The following is a 22,892-nucleotide window of genomic DNA, read 5'->3' on the forward strand; positions in this document are numbered from 1 at the left end:
AACAAAAATAGTCGTACTGCCCACACTAGGCATTCTCTCAGTTATACAGCCAACTTTTTAAAAAGTTTGGTGACCCCTGCTCCACACCGAATCTTTTCCCACCCCCCAACAATTTTATGCTAAACCATCATCTGTAGCTGGTTGGCGAGTGCTCTAGTGTGGCTTGCTCCTTCTTTCTCATCACACATGTATCTTCCTTATCTCTAACCTCCTTCTTTTCCTTGTATGTTACTCTCTAGTACACTTCTAATCTTTGGTACTTGTGTAGCCTATTTGTGTTTCAAGTGCCGTAAAACTCATACTAAAACTAAACGAATCCCTCTTTCATTTCCTTCACTGTCCCACCACTCCAAATTCAGCAATGTTGTTGCCATAAAACTCTTTACTAAAATTACACTAAACCCTCTTCCATTACCTGCATTCTTCCACAATACCAAATTCGGCAATTTTTTTGTCGGTCGGCACGGCCTTATCTGAGAAGTCCGAGACGTTGAATACAGACAAGCTGAAGTTGATGTATCCCTCCAGAGAGTCGTTGCTGCTCTCGCTGTAGCGATACACCAGCTTGGGGATAAACTCGGAGGTGAACGCGATGATCAGAGCCTGTGGACAAACCGCACAGTTAGAGAGATGGAAACATGGAGACAGGGGTTGTAAAACACGGAGGAGGGGGTTATAAAACACGGAGGAGGGGGTTCACGGCGTCACTTTTTGCCCGATTCTGTTACTTTTAGTTCGTGTGACTCAGCAGCCCGCCGGAGCTCCCCGGCTCGGGGTCACGGGGTTAATGAGCCCTGAAGCGACTTTGCCGGTGTCGGTCAGGAAGTTCGCATTTTTGACTATGTTTAAAACGATATAACTTCTTCCCCATCCCACATAGCAAACCATTACGCGGATTTACTAAAAGCTCAATGTCTTGAGATTTATTCTGCGTTAGAATGGTTAGTTTCTGTGTCTTAGTTTTTGTTCTAGACAAGTGTTTATAGAGTACCCAATTTGTCCTATTTTAGTTACAAACTTATGAATAAATGATTGTTAATTTAAAAAAGGCTCGACAGATCTCTCCAAAATCTGTGTTAAACTGACTACGAATATCATGTCTTTTACCACGAGAAATCTTAAATCTGCGCGAGTAGTAATAGTCAAGTTATAAGAGAAGAAAGATGCACATCTGCATTTTTAAACTAAAGACGATCAGCGTTAGCTCTTATTTTACTATTAAACAAGAGAAAGTTACTGAATCATGCTGTGTCTGTGGCAGCCTGCATACAACTAAAAAGATATAATATAAGCGATTTAAAAAACCACAAAACCGTGTAAATACATGGGTAGAGATAAACTTCTTGTATGGAATAAAAATAATGACAGCTAAAACATTCATTCTTAGTTTTTGTGTAGGAAATATGCGCGGACACAATTATGAATGTAAAGAAATCAGTCACATTGTCAGTTATTGCAAATGGTCATAGAAACGAGAAAAAAAAGCTGGAAAAGTCTGGTGCTGATTCAGTGTCCCTGGAAAGCTAGAAATTATTCTTATAACCCAATTATGAGAAGTCATCCCTATTATTCAGTCAACTTACAAAACTTAGACTTAGCGTTTTAAGAAAAGTAAGGAATTTCTGGAGTGTAACAGATACTGTTCGTGTATTAGATCTACGTTGAAGATGTATTCTAGCACTAAAATCGATTTGTACTTTTCATAGAGAAACTTCATGGTAACTTTTATAAACTTTCGAGAAAATATGCAAATATTCACGATTATTTTAGACACATAAAGTTTTATTTGGAGGAATTACTTCATAGCGAATTGTGTGCCCGATGGATAAAATTGTAAAATTACAGCCTTCTATTATAAACGCAGATACCATCTTTTCTGAGTATCTGCACCAATGTTGTGTCGTTCATGTTCCAAAAGTTCGACAGATTTTGACGATGCGTTTTTTTTATATTGATTTTTTTTCATTCACGCTAGTCCCAAAAAAATTACAATTTAGCAATGCCGACTCCAGCGCGTCTAACGAAATAACCAGACAAGTTACAAAGTCCGTTCTTTTTTGAGTCTCAAGAGCAGAAATGCGTGCTTTGATTGCACTAAATGAAAATTACCATAAATACAAGGATACACCTTAAAAGTACCAAAAATTAGGTTGGCTCAGACAGAGCGGCGACAGGGAGCTGACCCCCGTGACCCCGACGTGATAAGGCGCCCGGCGGGGAACCCCCCCGCGGCAACTAAAATTCCACTGCCGGTGCGCCGTGGGTTATAAAACATGGGGCAAGGGGTTATAAACAATCCTTGACTGGAAAAAGACAACTAAACCTAATGCTTTTTCTCAAAGTGGGAGATCAACTTTCCAAGACCAAAACATACACCAGAAAAAAACACAACCCCCCTGCCCCATGAAGATAACGAGAAATAATAAAAAGCATTTATATGCGTATAGTCCTATGTTCTGTTAGATAAAGTAAACCGTACATACTTCCTTCTTTTCTTTGTATGCTGCTCTCTAGTAACACCTCTAATCTTCTGCACTTATATTAAGTTAAATGACCTATTTGTGTAGGTCACTATAGTAAAACTTTTACTAAAATTAAAACTAAATCAACGATCAATTAAGAACACCAATAAAATACAAAGAAAAGGTATGCACTCACATTTGTAACCACAGCAATCCTGGAGATGCCTTGCAAGATGCCAAACCAGATGCCTGAAACATAAAGATTGTAAAGAGCATTGAGTTTTCCTGTTGAGTGAGGATATGCACTAAATTAATGCTACCTATTACTATTTATTACTTAAATTATCAAAATAGTTGAAACTAACAAGCACATTGTTCTGCAGCAGACACAAGGTATAGATGAAAAAGAATGTGCTGGTGTACTTTTACTTACAACTCATGTGCTCTCATCCACCACCCACCTATCTCCTCTCACTCACCACCCACCTATGTCCTCCCATGGATCACGATGCACCCACCTATGTCCTCCCATAGATCACGATGCACCCACCTATGTCCTCCCATGACCACCCACCACCCACCTATGCCTACCCATCACCCACCTATCTCCCCCCCCCCCCTCCCCCCCATCGCCATCAACTACGATGCACCCACCTATGTCCTGAGCCCTCATCGCCAGGGGCCGGCGCCACTGTGTGGTGAACTTGTAGGCGTCCAGTCGTATCTCGATGATGTTGTTGAGCAGGGCACAGATCGGGGCCAGGGGGAACGCCGCCACAAAGATGGTCACAAACCCGTACTGGATCACTGTCACACACAAGTTTCGTTTTAGTTTTAGTTTTAAAACAAGTGTTTTTAGTTTATTTTTAGTAAGCGTTTTACTGCACTTGCACCACAATAAGGTCAAGTGCCGAAGATTAGAGGTGTTACTACAAGAGAGTAACAAAAACAAGAAAAGAAGGAAGAGAGATAAGGACGATAGACGTTTGATAGGAAAGAAGAAGCAAACCACACAGAGTACCCGCCAACCACCCACTAAAACAAATTTTAAGGCACTTCCGACTCAAATAGGTCACATAAGCGCCAAAGATTAGAAATGTTACTACGGAGTAACATACAAAGAAAAAAAAAAGAGGAGAGGTAAAGATAATAGACGTTTGATAGGAAAGAAGGAGTAAACCATACGTGAGCATCCACCAGCCACTCACTCCACAGAGAAGGGAAATTGTGAGGGTGTTTCTACACAAATACACACACACACACACACACACACAAACTCTACCGTTCTCATATAATAGAACCAAGCAAAAGACAACTCTACCTTTCTCACATGCTATAACAAATCCAAGCCAATGACAGTTCTACCTTTCTCATATAATAGAACCCGACAAAAGACACCTGAACACTGTGAAAATCAGATCATATCATATTCGTTCTACTCCGCATAAGACTCAATTATACCTTACCTCACATTTCAAAATGGCATACGGCTGAGTCTTACACTAAGCAGTCAATTTCTTCGTCTATGACATGTACTAGCGCAAGCGACATTTAGGGCAAAAATCCAGTTAGAACCACCAAAAAAGTACTTAAACTATACTGTATCACCTCTAGAATTCTGGTATCTATACCATCAGCCATTACAGAGTTATTCATGTTTTAAAATCTAGCATATTCACCATTTTGCAGTGTCACCAAAATGGTATCAATACCATTAGCCATTACAGAGTTAATCCTGTTTTTCAAACTAACTTATCCACCATTTTGCAGTGTCACCAAAAATTTCAAACTGTTCTCCTGAACAATTAGCAAAATGTCTCTTACGCTGGTAGTACGGGATTCAGACAACGATATGTTCTCCTGTGATAGCTGTCACTCACCCATCTCCAGGTACTCGTCAAACAGGCCCAGGTCGGGCATAGTGGCCATGGTGTAGTCCTTCTCCCAGCGGGTCACTTTCTCCTGGTTCTTCTCCTCCGCCTCCTTCATCTTGCGAGACTTGAACCAGTTCATCAGCTTCCTGTCAACAGCCAATGTTTTTTTTTGTTTGTCTTTGTAAAGTGTTTTACGGCGCTCGCAACTGCATAGGTCATTTGAGCGCGCGGGACACACCTAATATTTTCAGTTGGTAGGAAATTTTGAATTTTGCCCGGGTGGCGGCCGAAGCCTACTCTTATCGATTTTAGACCACCAAGGGATCTTTAACGTGCGCAACTTGCACACGGGCCCTCCGAGATTTTTCGCCCTTGTCCGAGAAGGCTAGGTGTAGATCTTTCCTACCAGAAGATCAGGGGTGTGGCAGAAAGACAGCAGTAAGGAGGAGCCAAGGAGTAGCAGTAGAAAGGCTGCAGAAAGAGTCAGGAGCCCAGAGGAGGGGCAAAGGAGGTGAGGGGGTGGGGGCAGAAAGTGGAAATGAAAGCAGACAACAGAACATTGCTAGAGAGCAGGAAAGGAGGTGAAAGGAGACAATTTTAGAGAAGAAAATTTTTCGGTCGCTACCCGGATTCGAACCCGGGACTTTTTGAATGAGAGGCCAACACCTTAACCTCTAGGCCACGAGAGCCCCCAGCCAATGTTTGTCCGTTTGAGTAAAAAGAAGCACATTAACACAATGTATGGTCACTCAGAGCTCTGGGATAAAGTAAGACAGATAGAAAAAACAGAGGGAAAGGAAAGAAATAGGACTTATCAATAGCACTCTTCAACCACCTACTCACAGCCAGTGTGAAATATTATAGCCAAGAAAGCAACATTTTTTAGGACACTTCATTCTTTTAAAAATTGTATCCACATTTCGGATGTTTAATTGCTGTTTTCCCCCCCCCCCCCAACATTTAGATCCACTCTTGTTTCAGAAAAATGTAAGGACTGCAGATAATATAGCTAAAAGAGAGAAGCGATTCTTTTGTTACTTTTTCTCAACATTTAGAATCTAAATTTCCTTAAAATACTTCTCATTCACACGCAACTGGTATCACAGATTAAGAAACTTTGATCATTAATATAAACAAGAAATAAATGTACGGAATATCACATCACACATTCCCACCCCCAAAACCGAAAAATATTTTATAACATTCTCAACATCCTCAGAAACAATAAGTTTTCAAACAATTTTAGCTAATGAGTAGGCAAACACACAGGTGGGAAAAGGGATACATGGAGCTTTTTAAAAAATATTAAATTGTCTTTCTTAGTTTTAGTAAGAGTTTTATGGCACTTGCAATACAAATAAGTGATATTATGAATTCCGAAGATCAGGAGGTGTTACTGGAGAGTATCATACAATGAAACAAAGGAGGAGAGATAAGGCAGATAGATGTTTGATAGGAGAGAAGAAGGAAACCACACCAGAGCACTCGCCAACCACTCAAATAAGTGGAGATAAGGGGTGTGTTACACAGGAGGAGGGAGCTGAGACAAAACTCACGGCAAAATGAGTTCCTTGAAGTTGTTGAACGCCTGCTTGCCCACCATGATGATTCCAAGCTGGATACACAGCTCAATGAGGCAGCCCGCCGGGTCACACTGTCAGAAAATGGAGGGAGGAGGTGTGAGTGTGTGTGTAATAGTATGTATTAGGGAGAGGAAGGGGGTGGGGACGGGAGGGATGTGTGTGGGGGGGGGGAGGGGATAGGGGAGAGAATGTGTGTGTGTGTGGGGGGGGGAGGGGATAGGGGAGAGAATGTGTGTGTGTGTGGGGGGGGGGAGAAGAGTAGTGTTTATGTGGAGAGGGGGGTGGGGGGACTTTGTTACAGTAAAACAACACCGTACTCCCACGATAACTGTCATTATTGACTTACCGAGTTGCTGTTTTTAGCAAAGCCTTTTTTTGGAGGAAAGAGAAGTACATTCATCATACAATAACGATCTGAATAATGAATACATATTGAGCCACCTTAAAACTTTTTCAGGCTGAATAAAGTAGCAATATCCTTTCCCCGGTTTCCTCTCCTATAAAAAATTTTTTCGTGTCAAATACACATAGAAATCAATTGCCCTATATATCATTGCCCTTGCAATAACCCCAGCTGACTAAATTTTACGGGAGAAGCAAAAAACTTATCTCTTTTCATCATGTACCAACCTAGCAGCTGGCTTTATTTCTATTGTTTCAGGAGCATTTCTAGTTGAAATAAAGACATGCCTTTGACCGAGAATATGACATGGATGATTTATTATCTGTTCATTAAATCTATAAAAAAAAGGAAATATTTTTTTGGTTAATCACAAAGGTGACTGTATGTTCCATTTACCAAACATTCTAATGATCAAGAGCCTCAACTCACCTCTTCCTGTCTCTCTCCATTGATTTCTCTGTTATAATCTCCTGGCCGGCCCACGAACCTGCAGAGATCAAGAACATAGATCAGGTCTTATAGAAGAAATACAGAATCTTTAAGAGCCATAGCAAAGTAAAGTAAGTGCACTGATTTAACGCCCCTATCAACACTACTACATTATTTAATTCTTGGGACCTCCAAATTTAATGTCCGTCTCCGATAGGACCATGTGAAATGGATTGAGAGCCTATAAAACTCCACAAAACGACCTGTCTGGGAATCAAACTAGGGCTATCTGCTCCATAGTCCGATGAGATACCAACTAAGTTAATGGAGCACCCACTTGAGTTAAAAAGATCAATAACATTTGGGTCTTATGGAAAAAATACTGAATCACTTGAGCTACAGAGATCATGAACATAGATCAGGTCTTGTGGAAGAAATTCAGAATTACTAAAGCCACACCACAGATCAATGATGAAGAAAGTTTGATATTTTTCAACTCACAGACCTGCCAACCACTCTATAATCAAAGATAAGAGTCTGAGAATTTTAAAAAAATGTAGTCTTTTGTAACCCAGTAAATTTAGATTATATAATAAAGTGACTGAGGCGAATAAACATGTATTACACACACAAATACATTTTAAAAAGCTCGCTAATAAATGCAAATAAAAATGTGCATTTTCATGCCATGTATGATAAGTCTCATACGACATGATAGAAAAAGAATTCAAGAAAAAAAGATCGGGATGTTTTGACAGACAAACATTTTTTTTAAAATCGGAGAGCCCCCACATTTTCTCTTTAACAGTGAGTGGGCATCTAGGACAAAGTTGACAATATTCCAAGACATCACAGTGTTGTGGCTGTTACTCTTTAAAGTGAAGATGTTATTATGGTAAGTGAATGGCTGGCTGTCTTGGGACAATTTTGGCTGAAGAAAAAAGACTTGGAACACTCCTGTACTGAGGAGTTGAGAAAATTTGAAGAAAACTCATCTGCTTCTCATTCCTATCTAAATGGACATCCTAGTCTCCAGTGCAAGGGCTACTGTTCTAAGCAGATTTTCCACACCCCCATAAAGTTTTGGGTCTCTCTGCCTAAGGTTGGGTCAATATTTCCTTTTAACGAAGAAAACTGTTGTAAAGGTGTGGATGATCGATATCAAACAGGATAGACAACAGATACCTTAAATATAACACATGAGACACAGAACCAACTCGCCCAATGCAGTTTCCTTCAATGAAGAGCTCTCCTCAAGCATAAACAGAATAGCAGTTTCCCTTGTAGGCCACACAACATCATTACACCATAATATTACGGTCCAAAATATAATACTAATAATACTGTTACAACTGTCAACCTTAAAAAGTTCACTAAAGCCTGTGATGTGAAACTCACTTTCCCTTGAGGAAGGCGATGTAGAAGAGGGAGGCGTAGTGATTCACGAACTGGAAGAGGAACATCTTAAGGGTGAAGCTGTCCTCCCACTCGGTCAGTGTCCGGTGCGTCTCTGTGGATGGGCGGGGTGGGGGTCAGAGGTCAGTCGGGAATACTTCCTTGTACAGAACTAGTTGATTCCTTGTCCCAGTTTATAATAATATTGACAATAACAACAACTACAACAATAATAACAATAAGTAGTACAAGTAATAATATTAATGATAAAAATAATAATGATCATAATAATTATGATGGTAGAAATAATAATAATAATAACAATAGTCATAGTAATAACAATAACAATAATAATAATAACAATAATAATAATAATAATAATAATAGTGATATTAATAATAATAATAATAATAATAATACTGATATTAATAATAATAATAATAATAATAATAATTTAAATAATAATAATAAAAACAGTAATGTGACTTAACATCATGTCTCATCCTTCAAAGGCTCCAAGTAATCCAACCCCAAACCCCTCACACACACTTTCCTGCATGCAATAAATTCAAACTATTCTAAGCAAACACGCAACAACGCCGATGACATACGTGACAGTTTTTAGTTTTCGTAGAGGTTTCACGGCGCTTGCAACTGCATATAAGGTCATATGAGAGCCAGAAGATTAAATAGAGGTGTTACAAGACAGTAACAAGCATAAAAAAGAAAAAGGGGAGATAGGGACGATAGATGTTTGATAGGAAAGAAGAAGCAAACCACACCAGAGCACCTGCCAACCACCCACATACATGACACATCCCAGACATAAGACAGACATAACGTGAGACAGGAAGTCCGGCCACTGACCAAAGTTTGTCAGGAGTTCCGCCAACACCTGGTACACCCGGCCAAGGATGATGATGATGACGAGGTTGATGCAGGCAGCGGTTGCCGCGGTGATGGTGCTGGCCCGCTCCTTAATGGTCTCCTGGTTGACGGCGTAGAGCAGCGCGGACACGGTCATGCGATAGACGATCACGCCAAACACAGCTGCCACCACCACACACAGCTTGGGGGGGGGGGGGGGGGAAGAGAAAGTAATAACAATAATAATAATAATAAGGAGGAGGAGGAGGAGGAGGAGGAGGAGGAGGAGGAGGAGGAGGAGGAGGAGGAGGAGAAGAAGAAGAAAAAGAAAAAGAAAAAGAAGAAGAAGAAGAAGAAGAACAACAATAATATATGACATTTATATTGGGCTCAATCCTGATTACATAACATAGGCTTTTGGTTTTTTAAAAACATTTTTGGGAGAGTCTTATGGCACATGCAACACAATAAGGTCATAGAAGTACCAAAGATTAAATGTGTTGCAAGAGAGTAACAAACAAAAAGGAAGGAGAGAAACTACGGACAATTGCTGTGCGATAGTAAAGAAGGAGCAAACCACACCAGAGTACCCGACAACTACCCACAACATAGGCACCGAGCGCTTTACAAAGACAATAGCAACACATGGACAGTACATTATGTTCTGAAAAAAAAAAAAAAGTCATGCGCAGGCTTTTGAATGAATAAAATATTTGATCTCTCTTAAATTTACAGGCAGTGTGTTCCAGATTTTGAGGCCATGAAATACCCTTTCAACTTTTATTTGAAATTTCATTGATGGAAAAAGTAATTTATTTTTGTTAGATAATGACCTAAAACTGCGAACTGGAATGTGAAATTTCAACAGAGACGATAAATTTATGACACAGTGGCAACTTGTATATAATTCTTTTCTCAAGAGGTAGCTGGTGCAGTGTCTGCAAAAGAGGTATAGCAGTCTCGCTTTCTTTTCTGAAAAACTAAACACCCAGCATAGTTCTGAACAATTTGAAGTCTTTTCACTTTTTTCCAGAGATATTCCTGATAATGAAGAGTATCAATGATTAGTTAGTTGGATTGTTGTTCATGAAAACTGTACTTTTTATTTTAGGTCAACATGACAACAGCCATGCTTCATCAAAAATGTTTCCTGTAATTTTCTCTTTAAAAAGACATAACAAGTGTTGAGCCCAAAAAATTTTTTGATAAGAATTGCCCAACGTACAGAAAAATGTCGGTTTCTTTGATTAAAGTATTTTGATAAGAGTCTGATTTCACCACAATGCCATATATATTTGTGTTGAACAAAATTACCAAATAGTGGGAAATATTTCCCAGGTTGGTAAGCATTGTTCTACATTTTAAGACAGAAAGCCGTTGGTTCAACTGACAAAACATGTACGGTAAATGATACTTATGAGATTTTGACATACCATAAAAAGGACGACCCACAGGCTGGATGTGAAGCGCAGACAGCGAGAATAGAAGCTGATGTAGGGCTCATCCACCTGCGGAGAGAGAAAGGACGAGTGAGGTGCTGCACTTTTGGCCTCTTGTTCTTCTCAGTCTCAATGGTTTCATATTTCCGTCTTTACCAGGTCACAAGGTGCTAAAAAGTCAATTAAACTCCCACCACAATGGTTTTTAGCTTCAGTTTTCAGTGGCTTTCATGGCACGTGAAACATAAATACAGGTAATATTGGTGCCAAAGATTCAAGGTGTTACTATAGAGTAACATACACATACGGGCCGCCAGATGAACTGAGCAGGACGGCCCAATTTATGACAGATACCGGACTTCAAGTGTGATGCGATCGAGAAGAAGAAGAAGAAGAAGAAGAAGTAACATACACAATAAAAGAAGGAGAAAGAGATAAGGATGAAAAATGTTTGATTGGAAAGAAGCAAATTCCATCACAGCGCCCACCAACCACCCAACGAAAATGGTAACATTTGACTTTCTTTTCTGAGGAAAAAAAGTGATTCAAGAGGCAAGACCTCTGACTTATTGTCCATTTCTTTCCCATACAGCCCAGTCAAGTGGGTCCAGGATGGTGACAATTCAAAATAAGAGTCAAAACTGGCCAAGATGACCATCCATTGTCAAAGAGAAAAGTGGTTGTCTTACCAAGGTGGACGTCCAGGACAGTGTCATTCTACAGTAGAAAAAATGTGAGAAAGTGGTCATTTGTACAGGTGACTGTCTTAGACAGCTGACTGTTAGAGCAGGTGTGACGGCAACTTTCATCAACAAAGGTCCCTTTTGGGGACTTGAACCATTGACACCTGGACTGTAGTTCAGCACAATACCCTCAAAGCTTGCAAAGCTTCCAGACTTCCACAAGTTTCTACTTTGATCCCTTTGTCTACAGAGTTTCTAAATGTTGTGTAATAACTCTTGTAACTACAGCATTTAGAAATATGTTTTTTACATGAATCAGTCCACCATGGTATTTGGTACTTACTCTAAGAACAAAAGTGCAAATTTGTATTGGTTTACTGCCCATTGCAACACCGTAAAGCTATTTAAGAGGCGGGACATCTGAATTTGACATCAGTCTCTGACAAAACTGAGCCAAATGAGAAAATGTGTGTAAAGTGCCTTTACAAAGAATACTACGTTGGACTGAGCTGAGCCCAAACCCCTGAACTGACAGTCTCACGACAACAAGTCCAGCGGGCTAACCACTAGACCACCGGTGCCACAGCTGCTCTCGCTGTAAATGAATAGACACTAAAATAAAGACAAGTTTTAAAACGTTTTTGTGTCTACAATTAGTAACACTTTGTACATGACACAGCTTTTTAAAACCATCATCTGAATGTCGAGCTTCTTTTATCAAAAGACATATCACCAGCAGTCTCACATTATATTCCACTCTCACCAGCTCACATTTGTTACACGTGAGATCAGACAACACATTGGACTGAGATAAATATCAAATGCTTTGTGAAAGACTCTGCCATTCATCATTTTGAAAAGTGCAAATGTATTGGTTACTTACAGGTCTTACACTGAGCAGTCAATTTACAGTCGCACCTGATTTCACGACCACCTGTCCCAGACAATCACTCGTACAAACGACCACTTCCCACTTCTCTCTCGTGTGTTTTTACTATATATTATAATAGCTTTGCCAGAGACATCCAACTGCCTTTCGCCTCGACAATTAGAGGCCATTCTGGAAAATTTCAAGTGCAACTTCTTGTACTTTCCAGAAGACAAAAATAAGTTTTACCCAAATTTGTGGGGCACCTTTCACAAAGAAAACACATTCGAAATTGTCCCATTCCCATTGTTGAGGAGAAAAGTGGTTGTCTTAGACAGGAAAACATCTTGGACAGTCTCTTAAAAACATAAAAAAATGGGAGTATGGGAAATGGTTAACAGTACAGGTGATAGTCCAGAGAGGTGGCCATTAGAGCATGTTCACCTGTACCACAGTGCCACATGATTATTGAGTAGACCTTACGCACCATGATAACTTCTTCATTACGTACAATGCTGTGGTCTTAACGATGCAGTGCAGGTATCAAGTGAGGTGCCGATATATTCACTGGTTATCTGTCAACACAACAGGGTCACGCAGAGCAAGCAGTGGGGGCAAATCATGCTTAGGGAACGCGCAGCCCAGTACAAACACGATACCATGACAACCTCAGACGTACACGCTTATAACACCAAAGGCAAAATAAAACACATTTCTGACTAACCCCCGGGGCGGTGCTACTGACTGAAGTGTCTTTAGGCCATTCCCAAAGAGGGGTGGCATTGACATCTCGAGTTTTTATGCATAGTAGAATTGTAATTGTAAATGGGCTGATTAATCAATGTCATGCTCATAATGTGCCTGAACTGCGACAGGGAACTGCTGCTTTTTCTTTCTTAATCCTTACTATAGTCATTTTTTTCCTCTACTTCTTTTGTAAGTTTGTCACACTCTTGTGACCCGCTATTTCCAGGGTGCCTTGATAGTCAAAGCAGACTTTGCGCTGTTGAAGCTAGAGAGGGGAGCACAGTAAGTCTGATTCCCTGTAAGGACTTCTCTGTCGACATCGACCCCTTGGCGTTCATATGACCTTATGCAGTTGCGAGCGCTGTAAAAACTCTACTAAAACAAACATCTCTGACTTCGACGACATATTGCATCTAAGGGTGTGTAACACAGGCCTAGCTACAACGCACCTATCAATACACCCACTGGCAAACATAACATGTCCGACTAACGACACACAACTGTAACTTCAACACACCTCTAACTACAACACATTTGTAACAATACCCCACCTCTGACAACAACACACTTATGACTATAACACACCTCTAACTACAACACACTTATGACTATAGCATTCACCTAACTACATAACACTTGTGACTATAACACACATCTAACTACACCACACATGTAATTATAACACAACTACAACACATATATAACTATTACACACCTCTATCTACCTCTATCTACACCACGCATATAACTATACCACACCCCTAGCAAAAACACACTTGTAACTTTTATGCATCTCTAACTACAACACACTTTTGACTATAACACACATCTACCACACCACACACATAACTATAACACACATTTAACTACACCACACACATAACTATAACACACATCTAACTACAGCACACTTGTGACTATAACACACATCTAACTACACCACACATGTAACTATAACACACCTCTAATTACATCACATTTATGATTATAACATTCCCCTAACTCCACAACACATGTAACTATAACACACATCTAACTACACTACACATGTAACTATAACACATATTTAACTACACCACACATGTCAATATAACACACCTCTAACTGCAGCACACTTGTAACTATAACACACATCTAACTACACAACATGTGTAACTATAACACACCTCTAACTACAACACACTTGTAGCTGTACTACCCCTTTTACTTTACACGTTTCTAAATACAACACCACTGTGGCCAGTGAACTTGCATCTACATTGCTATACAAAGATGACACATGATATATGAGTGTGAACAGAGTGGAGGTACTGTAGTTCTCCCAAGCTAATGCCATCGAAGTTCTTTGCACGTGTAAAACGACCCTTGAAAGCAAAAATGGCTTAAATGCCAAAATAAACAAATCAGACATAAACATATGGCTGAATAGAGCTTGATGTCACCTTTCAAAGCAATTTTGTCTCATCTCACTACTCAAACTTGTTCAAGAATTATAGGAAAATCAAGATTTTGTTTTATCTCACTACTCAAACTTGTTCAAAATTTTCATTTGCAATTTTCTCCAAACAGCAGTCGTGGCACTCAAGACATTTTTGCTTTCATGGGTCGAAATATTCGACCTCTCTTCAGCATGTTCTTTTTTCTTTCTCAATGTATGTGTTTTTACACCCCCCATCAACATAATTCAGATCATTTAGTAGGCGAGGTTCTGACTATGCCTGTCAGGACCAACCCAGGATGAGAGGGCCACAACATCCCAGCAGAAAGACCTGGAAACTCTATAAAAATTTCTCCCCACTCCAAAATCAAAACAAGGTCTCCTGTGTGCAACAGCCCAGTGCCTGATCGCTACACCACAGACGCCAGTGAACATATTCTAGAAAGGCCTAAAAATACAATACATGAATCAATATATCAAGATCTCACCAGTGAAAGCTGCTGGATTACTTTTGACAGCCACAACAAATATATGCAATGCAGTCATCACATTCATTATTGTTTTTTTCATAAGCATACCAAGGAATAAAGCTGGGTGGTTTGCTTGATAAAAATACATCTAAACGTAAAATCCTGAAGCAAATTATATTCACTCTACAAAACAAAGAGTCAACCAAGTGATTAACAAATAAAAACTGAGAGGAGTGATATTGTTACTCAACTTCTCTTTGAACAGTGACAGAGCAATATTTCACAGCAATGTTCTTGAAGTTGGTAAAAATTCGTTTTTAAAAAAAGCCTTTTCTATTACACTTGCAAGATGAATAAATCTTTCGAAAACTGAAAAAAAAAATGCAGACTACCATGCACTACTACTGCTTGGTAGATATCTCAACATAATATGACCTGTCGAAGGAAGTCAAACGATGAAACAACCAAGCACACACTGACACATTGTCCCGCGTGGGACACAATATGGGCGACAGTGAAAGGAAAAGTGGTATGGCTCAAGCAAAACAGGACGATGCTTCTTGTAAGCAAACAAGGGAGTTTGTCAAAAAGGGGGCGTTGGTGCAGCAACGTGCCATGATCACGTTTTGTCGTGTCCCTTTTGGCCAGTCCTGGAGATGGAGAAACTAACCACACACCCTGGGGCAGGGGTATACTAAAGCTTGTTCTTTTTTGTGTTCCCATAAAAAAAATTCTAATGACTGAAAAATTAACCAAATACTTTGGGTCAGAGGTATATACTATAGCTTGTTCATTTTAGTCTGTTCGCTTTTTAAAAAATCCTAAAGACAGAGAAACTAACCACACACCCTGAAGCAGAGCTATATTATAGTTTGTTCACTTTCATCTGTCCGCATTAAAAAATTCGAATGGAGAAACTAATTGCATACTCTGGGGCGCAGGTATACTATAGCTCAGGCATGGGCAAACTACAGCCTTAGGGCCAGATCCCAACCATGAGCAATTTCGCTCTGGCCTGGGGGTCAGCCCAGTGATTAATTAATGATAAATGTAGTTGATAACTATTAAAAATAAAACTGTCCATCTGGAAATGAATACATTCCAGCCCAGCTGGAAGAAATTAATAGATGTGACATTTTATCACAGGAAATGCCATGTCCTACACAGGTGGATATCTTGGCTAGTGCCATTATGATATAGAAAAAAACCCCAAAAGGGGGTAGAGGGTAGTGGTTTTGCATACAGGTGATTGTCTTGGACAGGTGGCAGTTAGCGCAGGTACGACTACTCATTCTGGGCCCGAGCCCAACCACCCCAGCCCTTCTAGTTCTTCATCCCTTCTGCTTGTTCCCTAGCCCTTTTCCTAGTTCCCCAGCCCCCCTAGATCTCCAACCATGGCCAGCAGAAGACACAGGCAGGCAACAAGTCATTCTGGCAAAGTCCAGGGGTGAGGGAATACGTACCTCGTATAGGTCAGCTTTCCTCAAGATCTGTCCAGTGAGACAGGAGGAAGTGGCACTTAAGAGATAACAGACAGTGGGAAAAAGCAGGGAACAGCAGAGGCAGAATACAGAGCTACTCAGCCTACTGTATGTAACACATTAACTTATCGTGTACAACACATCAGCTTTTGACACAGCAGAGACATCAATAACAACACATCGTTTTACAGTATACAACTGGCTGATTATTTCTAGAAAGTTCAAAAGAGCAATAACAACGGGCTGATATATGGAATAAATGAATTGTTTTCTCAAACTACATGATTAAATGTTCCAAAATTTACAATACATTGCTTTACAGTATACATTAAGCAGACGATTTCCAGGGAAAAGTTCTAGAATGTTCATAAGAAGTGATTACATTTTTAACGAACTGACGTAGTGAGCAATAGATTTGTTTTTTCAAACCATACGACTAAATGTTCAAAAACTTACAACAGATCCCTTTACAGTATACAAATGACAGAAAAAAAATTTGGGGAAAAAATGAAGACTGTTCATAAGAAGTGATTACATCTAGAGAGGACTGAGTTAGGGAACAGTTGAATTTTTTTTCAAACTTTGTGACTAAATATCTCAAAACTCGACACAAACTCTACAAGGCACATGCTATTCTAAACAATCCTGTTGACACCCTTACTTTGGTTAGTCTTTAAGCGTGCTGATGATTTTTATTTTCAAAAGAAAACGAAATTTAGACATCAATATCTACATTTGTTTCAGCCAATACATTCCAGGGCTTTCTACAGGACTTTTTTTCTTACTGTAGTCAAGATGTCTGTTAGTACTGACAGTCACCAAGAAGGGCTGGCTACAAGGAATTTGCATAACCAAAGTCATTAATTCTTTCAGAAAAGAGTTAATGTTTCATTTTTGAGAGAGGCAAAATTGAATAGCCCATTGCATTTCAGTTTTCATTTGCTACATGCAACATCAGGAGATGTTTATGGACTAGCAAAGGCCATAGTTCGTACAACAAATAAAAGAGCTCTACACGCAGTATGCTGTTGACCATTCTGTTCCTCATTTCAGTCAGTTGTATTACATTTAGGGCTCTACGCAATAGTTCATTCTCTTCCTCATTTCTATTACAGTAAAAAGCGATCTGCGTTATAGTTTGTCGTTTTATTTTTCATTCCATCAATAGAGACAGCTCAGTTTTGGTGTTGTGTTGAAATACTAAAATGTGAATCTGAGAAAAATAGTAGCTTTAAGATAACAATAAAGGTAAACTGTAAGCATGATCTCATCTTTTGTTCTACAAACTGAGTGTGTATACTATCGCTATCTATCTCTGCTAGAGTTGTGCTGACATCAATCATAACAAACAAAACACAACCAAGTACAACTAATAATAATAAATAATGAATAGCGGACGTATAGCCCAAATCCCCACTCATCAGCAAGCTCTATGTGCTTTCAAATCTACATTGTTACCCCTGCAACACTCAGAAACATTCTCAGCTTTCCATGAAGCGCTGAAACATTAACAAACCAAACAAGATCTTTTGCTGTCTATAACTGGGTACTCATTCACTCGGCATAAAGAGCCTTTACCAAGGACATAATATCTGTACGTCTTCTGATGGGATTCGAGCTCATGGCCTTTAGATTGTGAACCCAACTACTAGACCATCGACTAGCCAGAGTGTCTACAAACTACGTTAGTTATGTCATCAAAGAATTCTAATCAAATACGCATGCACAATGTTTCCAGCATTAGCGCTATAGAGAAGTTTACACCAAAAGGGGTCAAATCTAATAAAACAATTTTCAAAAGTGTCTTGTTTCAACATCAGGTAAAGATGGATTTGACAGACAGCAGCAAAGTCAAAGCCATGGGAAAAAAGGCAAAGCCAGGTCAGAGTTTGAGTGAAGAACCAACATGGAGCACACAAAGACACAGGAGACAACGCCCTGCGAGAGATATCCAGATTTCTAACAAAATCATCCGAGTCGAAGCTCCTAAGGAAAAACACCTGAAGGATTCCATTGCAAAATGCCACATACACCATATCTGAGCATTTCTGGAAAAACTCTTTATTTTTGGGATCAAATATAACTTGCCTTTCTCCCTTTCAAACAAAACCAGCTATTTACTGGTTTGACAAATGTTTGTGGCCTTTTTATTTCATGTGAACTCATTGCTTGTGCAGAGAAAAAACTGATTTTACTTGAGCACTTAAATGTATGTTTGGAAAAAAAGAGATCATATTCTCAGATCACCAACTTTTAATATCTAGCAAAAACTGGTGGTTTGGGAAGGTTGAAGGAGAGGGAGAGGGAGGGGGAGGGGAGTGTGGGGTGAAGGACAGAGAATCAACTCTGGAAGCAAAGGGTAAAGGATTTGCACAGAGGCAAACAGGCAACGCAGAGGCTCTGCGAGAGGATGACAGACATAGAGAGACAGGTACCTTTAGGCCTTGCCGAAACAACTGCAGAGGTACAAAATTATGTCATGGTCAAAAACACATCTCAGAATGGTAATGTCAATGATCCAATCCTCTCTCACTTCTGACAATGGGTGTGGAAGACAACACGCTGTGGTTAAAGCGAGGAGTCTGGAGTCCAAGTAGTTTGAATTTTGTTTCTATATGTTGGTATTTTTACGCCCTCAAACAAAAAAATTTATATAAGTCACAAGGAGGCCTTCAACCCTGCCTGTCAGGGCCAACCTGGGCTCACAGAGATACAAAATCCCAGCAGAAAGGCCAGGATACTAGATTAAAATTTTCCCCAACGGGGAATTTAACATGGGTCTCCTTCCTGCAATGGTGAAGTGTCTAATCTCTAGACCACAGATGCCAGTGAATAGTTTGAGCAAAGAGAGGCACATAAAACACACTAGACAGTCATTTCTTTGTTGGGGAAAAAGTAAGACCGACAGACAGACAGAATCAACAGAAAAAAGAGAAGAGCTAGACAAACTATTATCATCATTTTTTGGCATATAGAGTTATCGGTATCATCTTAAAGCTTGTTCATTTGTCTTGCTTTTGATGAAAAAATTCCTATCTATCTTGAATAGAAATTGAAATATTAGCGATTGAAGGAGGTGGGGTGTCATAGGTAAAATTAGCGAGAAAATGGCCACCAAAGTTTGGTGACTTCCGAAGTTTGATTGTCCTTGGAAATTGCAAATTTACATTTTTGTGACCTTGAAAAACTTTTTCAGTAAAATCCACAGAGAAATGCACTTTTCAAAGGACATAAAAGGTGTTGAGAAAAAATTAGAAAATCCTATAAAAAATGCCCAACTGCTGGAAAAATGTTGGTTTCTTACATTTCTTTATTTTGACACGTGCCTGATTTCACCACGGTGCCTCACATATTTATGTTCTGTCCGATCTCCCCACTGCTCGGCACCAGAGGTTAAAACTATATTGCACTGAAGGAGTTACATCTGATAAGGGGAAAAGAAAAGCCTGTGACGCAGCTACTGACACATAAGTGCTTGGGGGATGAAGACACAGAACTAAAAGAGGGACAGTACAAAAGAAGGATCTGGCAGAAGCACTCTCCAACTGCTTGCCTCTAAATTCATAGCTGCCAACTTTTTCAAAACTAAAAACAGTTTCTTCTTAGTTTTAGTAAGAGTTTTATGGCACTTGCAACACAATAAGGTCATATATGTGCAGAAGATTAGAGGTGTTACAAGAGAGTAAAAAACACAAAATAGAAGGAGGGGAGATAAGGACGATAGATGTTGGATAAAAAGAAGGACCAAACCCTACCAGAGCACCCGCCAACTGCCCACAAACAAAAAACAGACCCTGCTCACACAGTGGGTCAAGATTGAGGGCATTGCCAAGTACCCCCACCCCCCCTCTCCAAACCCTTCACTCACACACTTTTCTGCTCTCGATAAATCCATGCCCAATACACAATTATGGAAAAGAACACAACTACAATAGACTTGTGCTTCATTTTCATTATTATTTGTAAATCCGGTCTTGAAAGTTCAAAATTTTTCTTAAACATCTGCAAGTCTGTTAGGAGCAATACTAGAAAACAGAATACATATTTTCCAATACCAAAACAGACTACTGTGCATACTCAAATCCTTAAAAACGTATTAAATATGCTGGTCTTTAAAAAAATTTTTTTTTTACATATAATGGTATAACGGTTGGCAGCTACGAAAATCTGAGAACAGAGGATGGTGAACTGAAGACAGGGAAAATGGTGATAAAACGTGAAAAGAAGTGCACTTGGTCCAACGACACCAGCAACACTGAGCAGAACATACAGAAACACATATGTAAGGTTTATAAGAGGAGGACAAGAAAGTTTCATTGGAAACGACATGGAACAATAAAAGCTTTGAGCAAATATAAATATCAGTATCCTTCCCGTTGCAGTCTGGGGAACTTTAAAACAATGTAAATGAGTACAAAATTCTACATTTGTGTGCAACGGTAAAATGGTTAACTGCTACATTACAGGCACGTGTTGGTTACCAGACATAGCCAAGTCTCACATATCACTTCTTGTTCTGTGGATGAGACACTAAGCAATGACACACCTCACAGGACTCTCTGTGGATGAGACGCTACACACATGACACACCCCTGGATGTGAAATTACACGCAAGAACACATCCCATAGGACACAAAAGTCACGTGTTTTTTTTTTCAAGAACGCTTCCCCAATCATGACTCACTTTATTGATGGGGTTGAGTTTCCGTCTGCGCACTGAAGCCTCAAACTCGGGTCGAATGGTTTCCTGTTGAAATAGATAACAACTGAGGTTAAATAAAGTAAACCAAGAACAAACTACACAGATTAAGGGAATACTGAATCCACTAAAGGTTTTACTGTTTTCTCTGATACATTTTTTTTCGGACCATCTGTTCACCGAAGCAGAACCAGCCCAATTTTTGTCCAGTTTGGAAAAATTTAATTTGGTTCTTTTATGGCATGCTTGAACAGTTTAAAAGTAAAAAAAAAAAGGCTAGAATAACAGAGCATGAATGATTAAAAAAAAAAAAAAGTTAAAATTGTTAATACACTGTTGGATCAAAGCGTCGATTTTGAATATTAATTATATGACATTAGATTTCATATCAGAACTTAAAATTTGAAATTTTTTTTTTGGCCTGGCTGGCGTGGCTGGCTTGGTGGTTGATGACTCACCTCACAGACAAACTAAAATGCTTCGAGTGGCATTCCCAAACCGATCTGACTTTTGTAAGGAGTTGGGTATTTTAGTGGACATATCCAAACAGAATTCTCACTGATTGAAGGTAAAAACCGGTGCTCTATTTAAACTACTGATTTTCGGAGAGACGGACAACTTTTGGTCTGTTTGGTTTCTGGTTTGGGGGACACTTAGGCTAAATCTCCACTCACATCAACACACACATTTACAAAAGTGACAAAGCCAGTTCTTGTAACATTCAGTCACCACAGTATTTTACCTTAAATGAAATACACAAAACACAGTTTTACAGTAAACAAATACCATAATCCGCTCCTTTACACCTTAGAGAGAATGGGCCCGAAGTGACAGATGCCTACAGGGGGTTCATATTTTCCCATGTCTCTAGGGCAGTCACAAGAGATTGTGTCAGGTGCAAGCGAGACATGGACACTGAGAGGTGGGAGATACTGGCGTGCGATCGCGACAAATGGAGACGGGCGCTGCGAGCTGGTCTCATCAGAGGTGAAGCCCGACTGCGACAGGCTACCGAGGACAAACGGCGTCGCCGAAAGAACAGCCATAGGCTACCAACGCAGGAAGATGCAACTTACAAGTGCAGACACTGCAACAAGGACAGCCATTCCTGTGTGGGCCTGTTCAGCCACAGAAAGTGCTGCTCTTGAGAAATCTCCTACGGCGCAGATCCATAGTCTCCTGAGACTGAAGGATGCTATACCAGGGCAGTCAAAAATCCACATTATTTAATTTTTCCCTATAAAATAAAACAAAACAAAAAATCTCTAATTTCGACAGACTTTAATCTGACCTCTTCCTCAAAGTCCTCCACGTCCCAGTCGTACTTGATCTCTGCCTCACGTCGTTTCCACATCTCATGGAACACAACGGCTGAAACACAGACAAAAATGGCTTGTTTACGAAGCTGAAAAACTCATCGTCAAGACGACATTCGTTTAGTGCTTTGATAAAGCAAGATGACAGACAGACAGACAGACAGACAGACAGACAGACAGACAGACAGACAGACAGACAGACAGACAGACAGACAGACACAACAGAGGGATAGTTGTGCTGAGAGCTTTTATCTGCTGTTTTAGTTTTGTGTCTGTGTGTATCACCAGTAGCTGACTTTTCACTCAGAGCAGCTTGGTAATTGCATAAGAGAGGGATAGTGCAGAATATTAGAGGTGGTATTAGAGAATAACATACAAAGAAGAGAAGAAGTGGAGATATGGATAATAGATGTTTAATAGGAAAGAAGGAGTAAAACACACCAGAGCAGCCACCAACCACACACACACACACACACACACACACACACACACACACACACACACACACACACGAGTAAAGTTCAAACAAAGCAGTAGACAAAAAAGTAAAAAAGGATCAAGAGACATACATGTGATTAGAATCCTATACTTCTATTGCAGAAAATAGACACTCATATTGTTTTTACAGCACTTGCAACACAATGAGGTCACAAAAATACCAAAGATTAGAGGTGTTACCAATCAGTAACATATATTAAAAAAAGGAGGAGGAGAGATAAGGACGATAGATGTTTGATA

The 22,892-nt window shown here is 39.8% G+C and overlaps 1 protein-coding gene across 1 annotated transcript in view; it reads right to left on the minus strand.

The window, feature by feature from the left end:
- The window catches only part of LOC101857809 (anoctamin-4), a gene marked incomplete at its 5' end in the record, with an annotated part of 84,927 nt that overhangs the window by 7,931 nt on the left and 54,104 nt on the right, over positions 1-22,892 (minus strand). Inside the window, 13 exon segments of the mRNA XM_035970992.1 lie at positions 416-603; positions 2,659-2,711; positions 3,117-3,269; positions 4,343-4,482; positions 5,893-5,990; positions 6,752-6,809; positions 8,150-8,261; positions 9,014-9,215; positions 10,447-10,521; positions 16,122-16,148; positions 18,575-18,595; positions 20,824-20,886; positions 22,130-22,209. Coding sequence (XP_035826885.1) covers positions 416-603; positions 2,659-2,711; positions 3,117-3,269; positions 4,343-4,482; positions 5,893-5,990; positions 6,752-6,809; positions 8,150-8,261; positions 9,014-9,215; positions 10,447-10,521; positions 16,122-16,148; positions 18,575-18,595; positions 20,824-20,886; positions 22,130-22,209 — 1,270 coding nt within the window.

Source organism: Aplysia californica, unplaced genomic scaffold (genome assembly GCF_000002075.1).
Source record: "Aplysia californica isolate F4 #8 unplaced genomic scaffold, AplCal3.0 scaffold00356, whole genome shotgun sequence".
NCBI lineage: Eukaryota > Metazoa > Mollusca > Gastropoda > Aplysiida > Aplysiidae > Aplysia > Aplysia californica.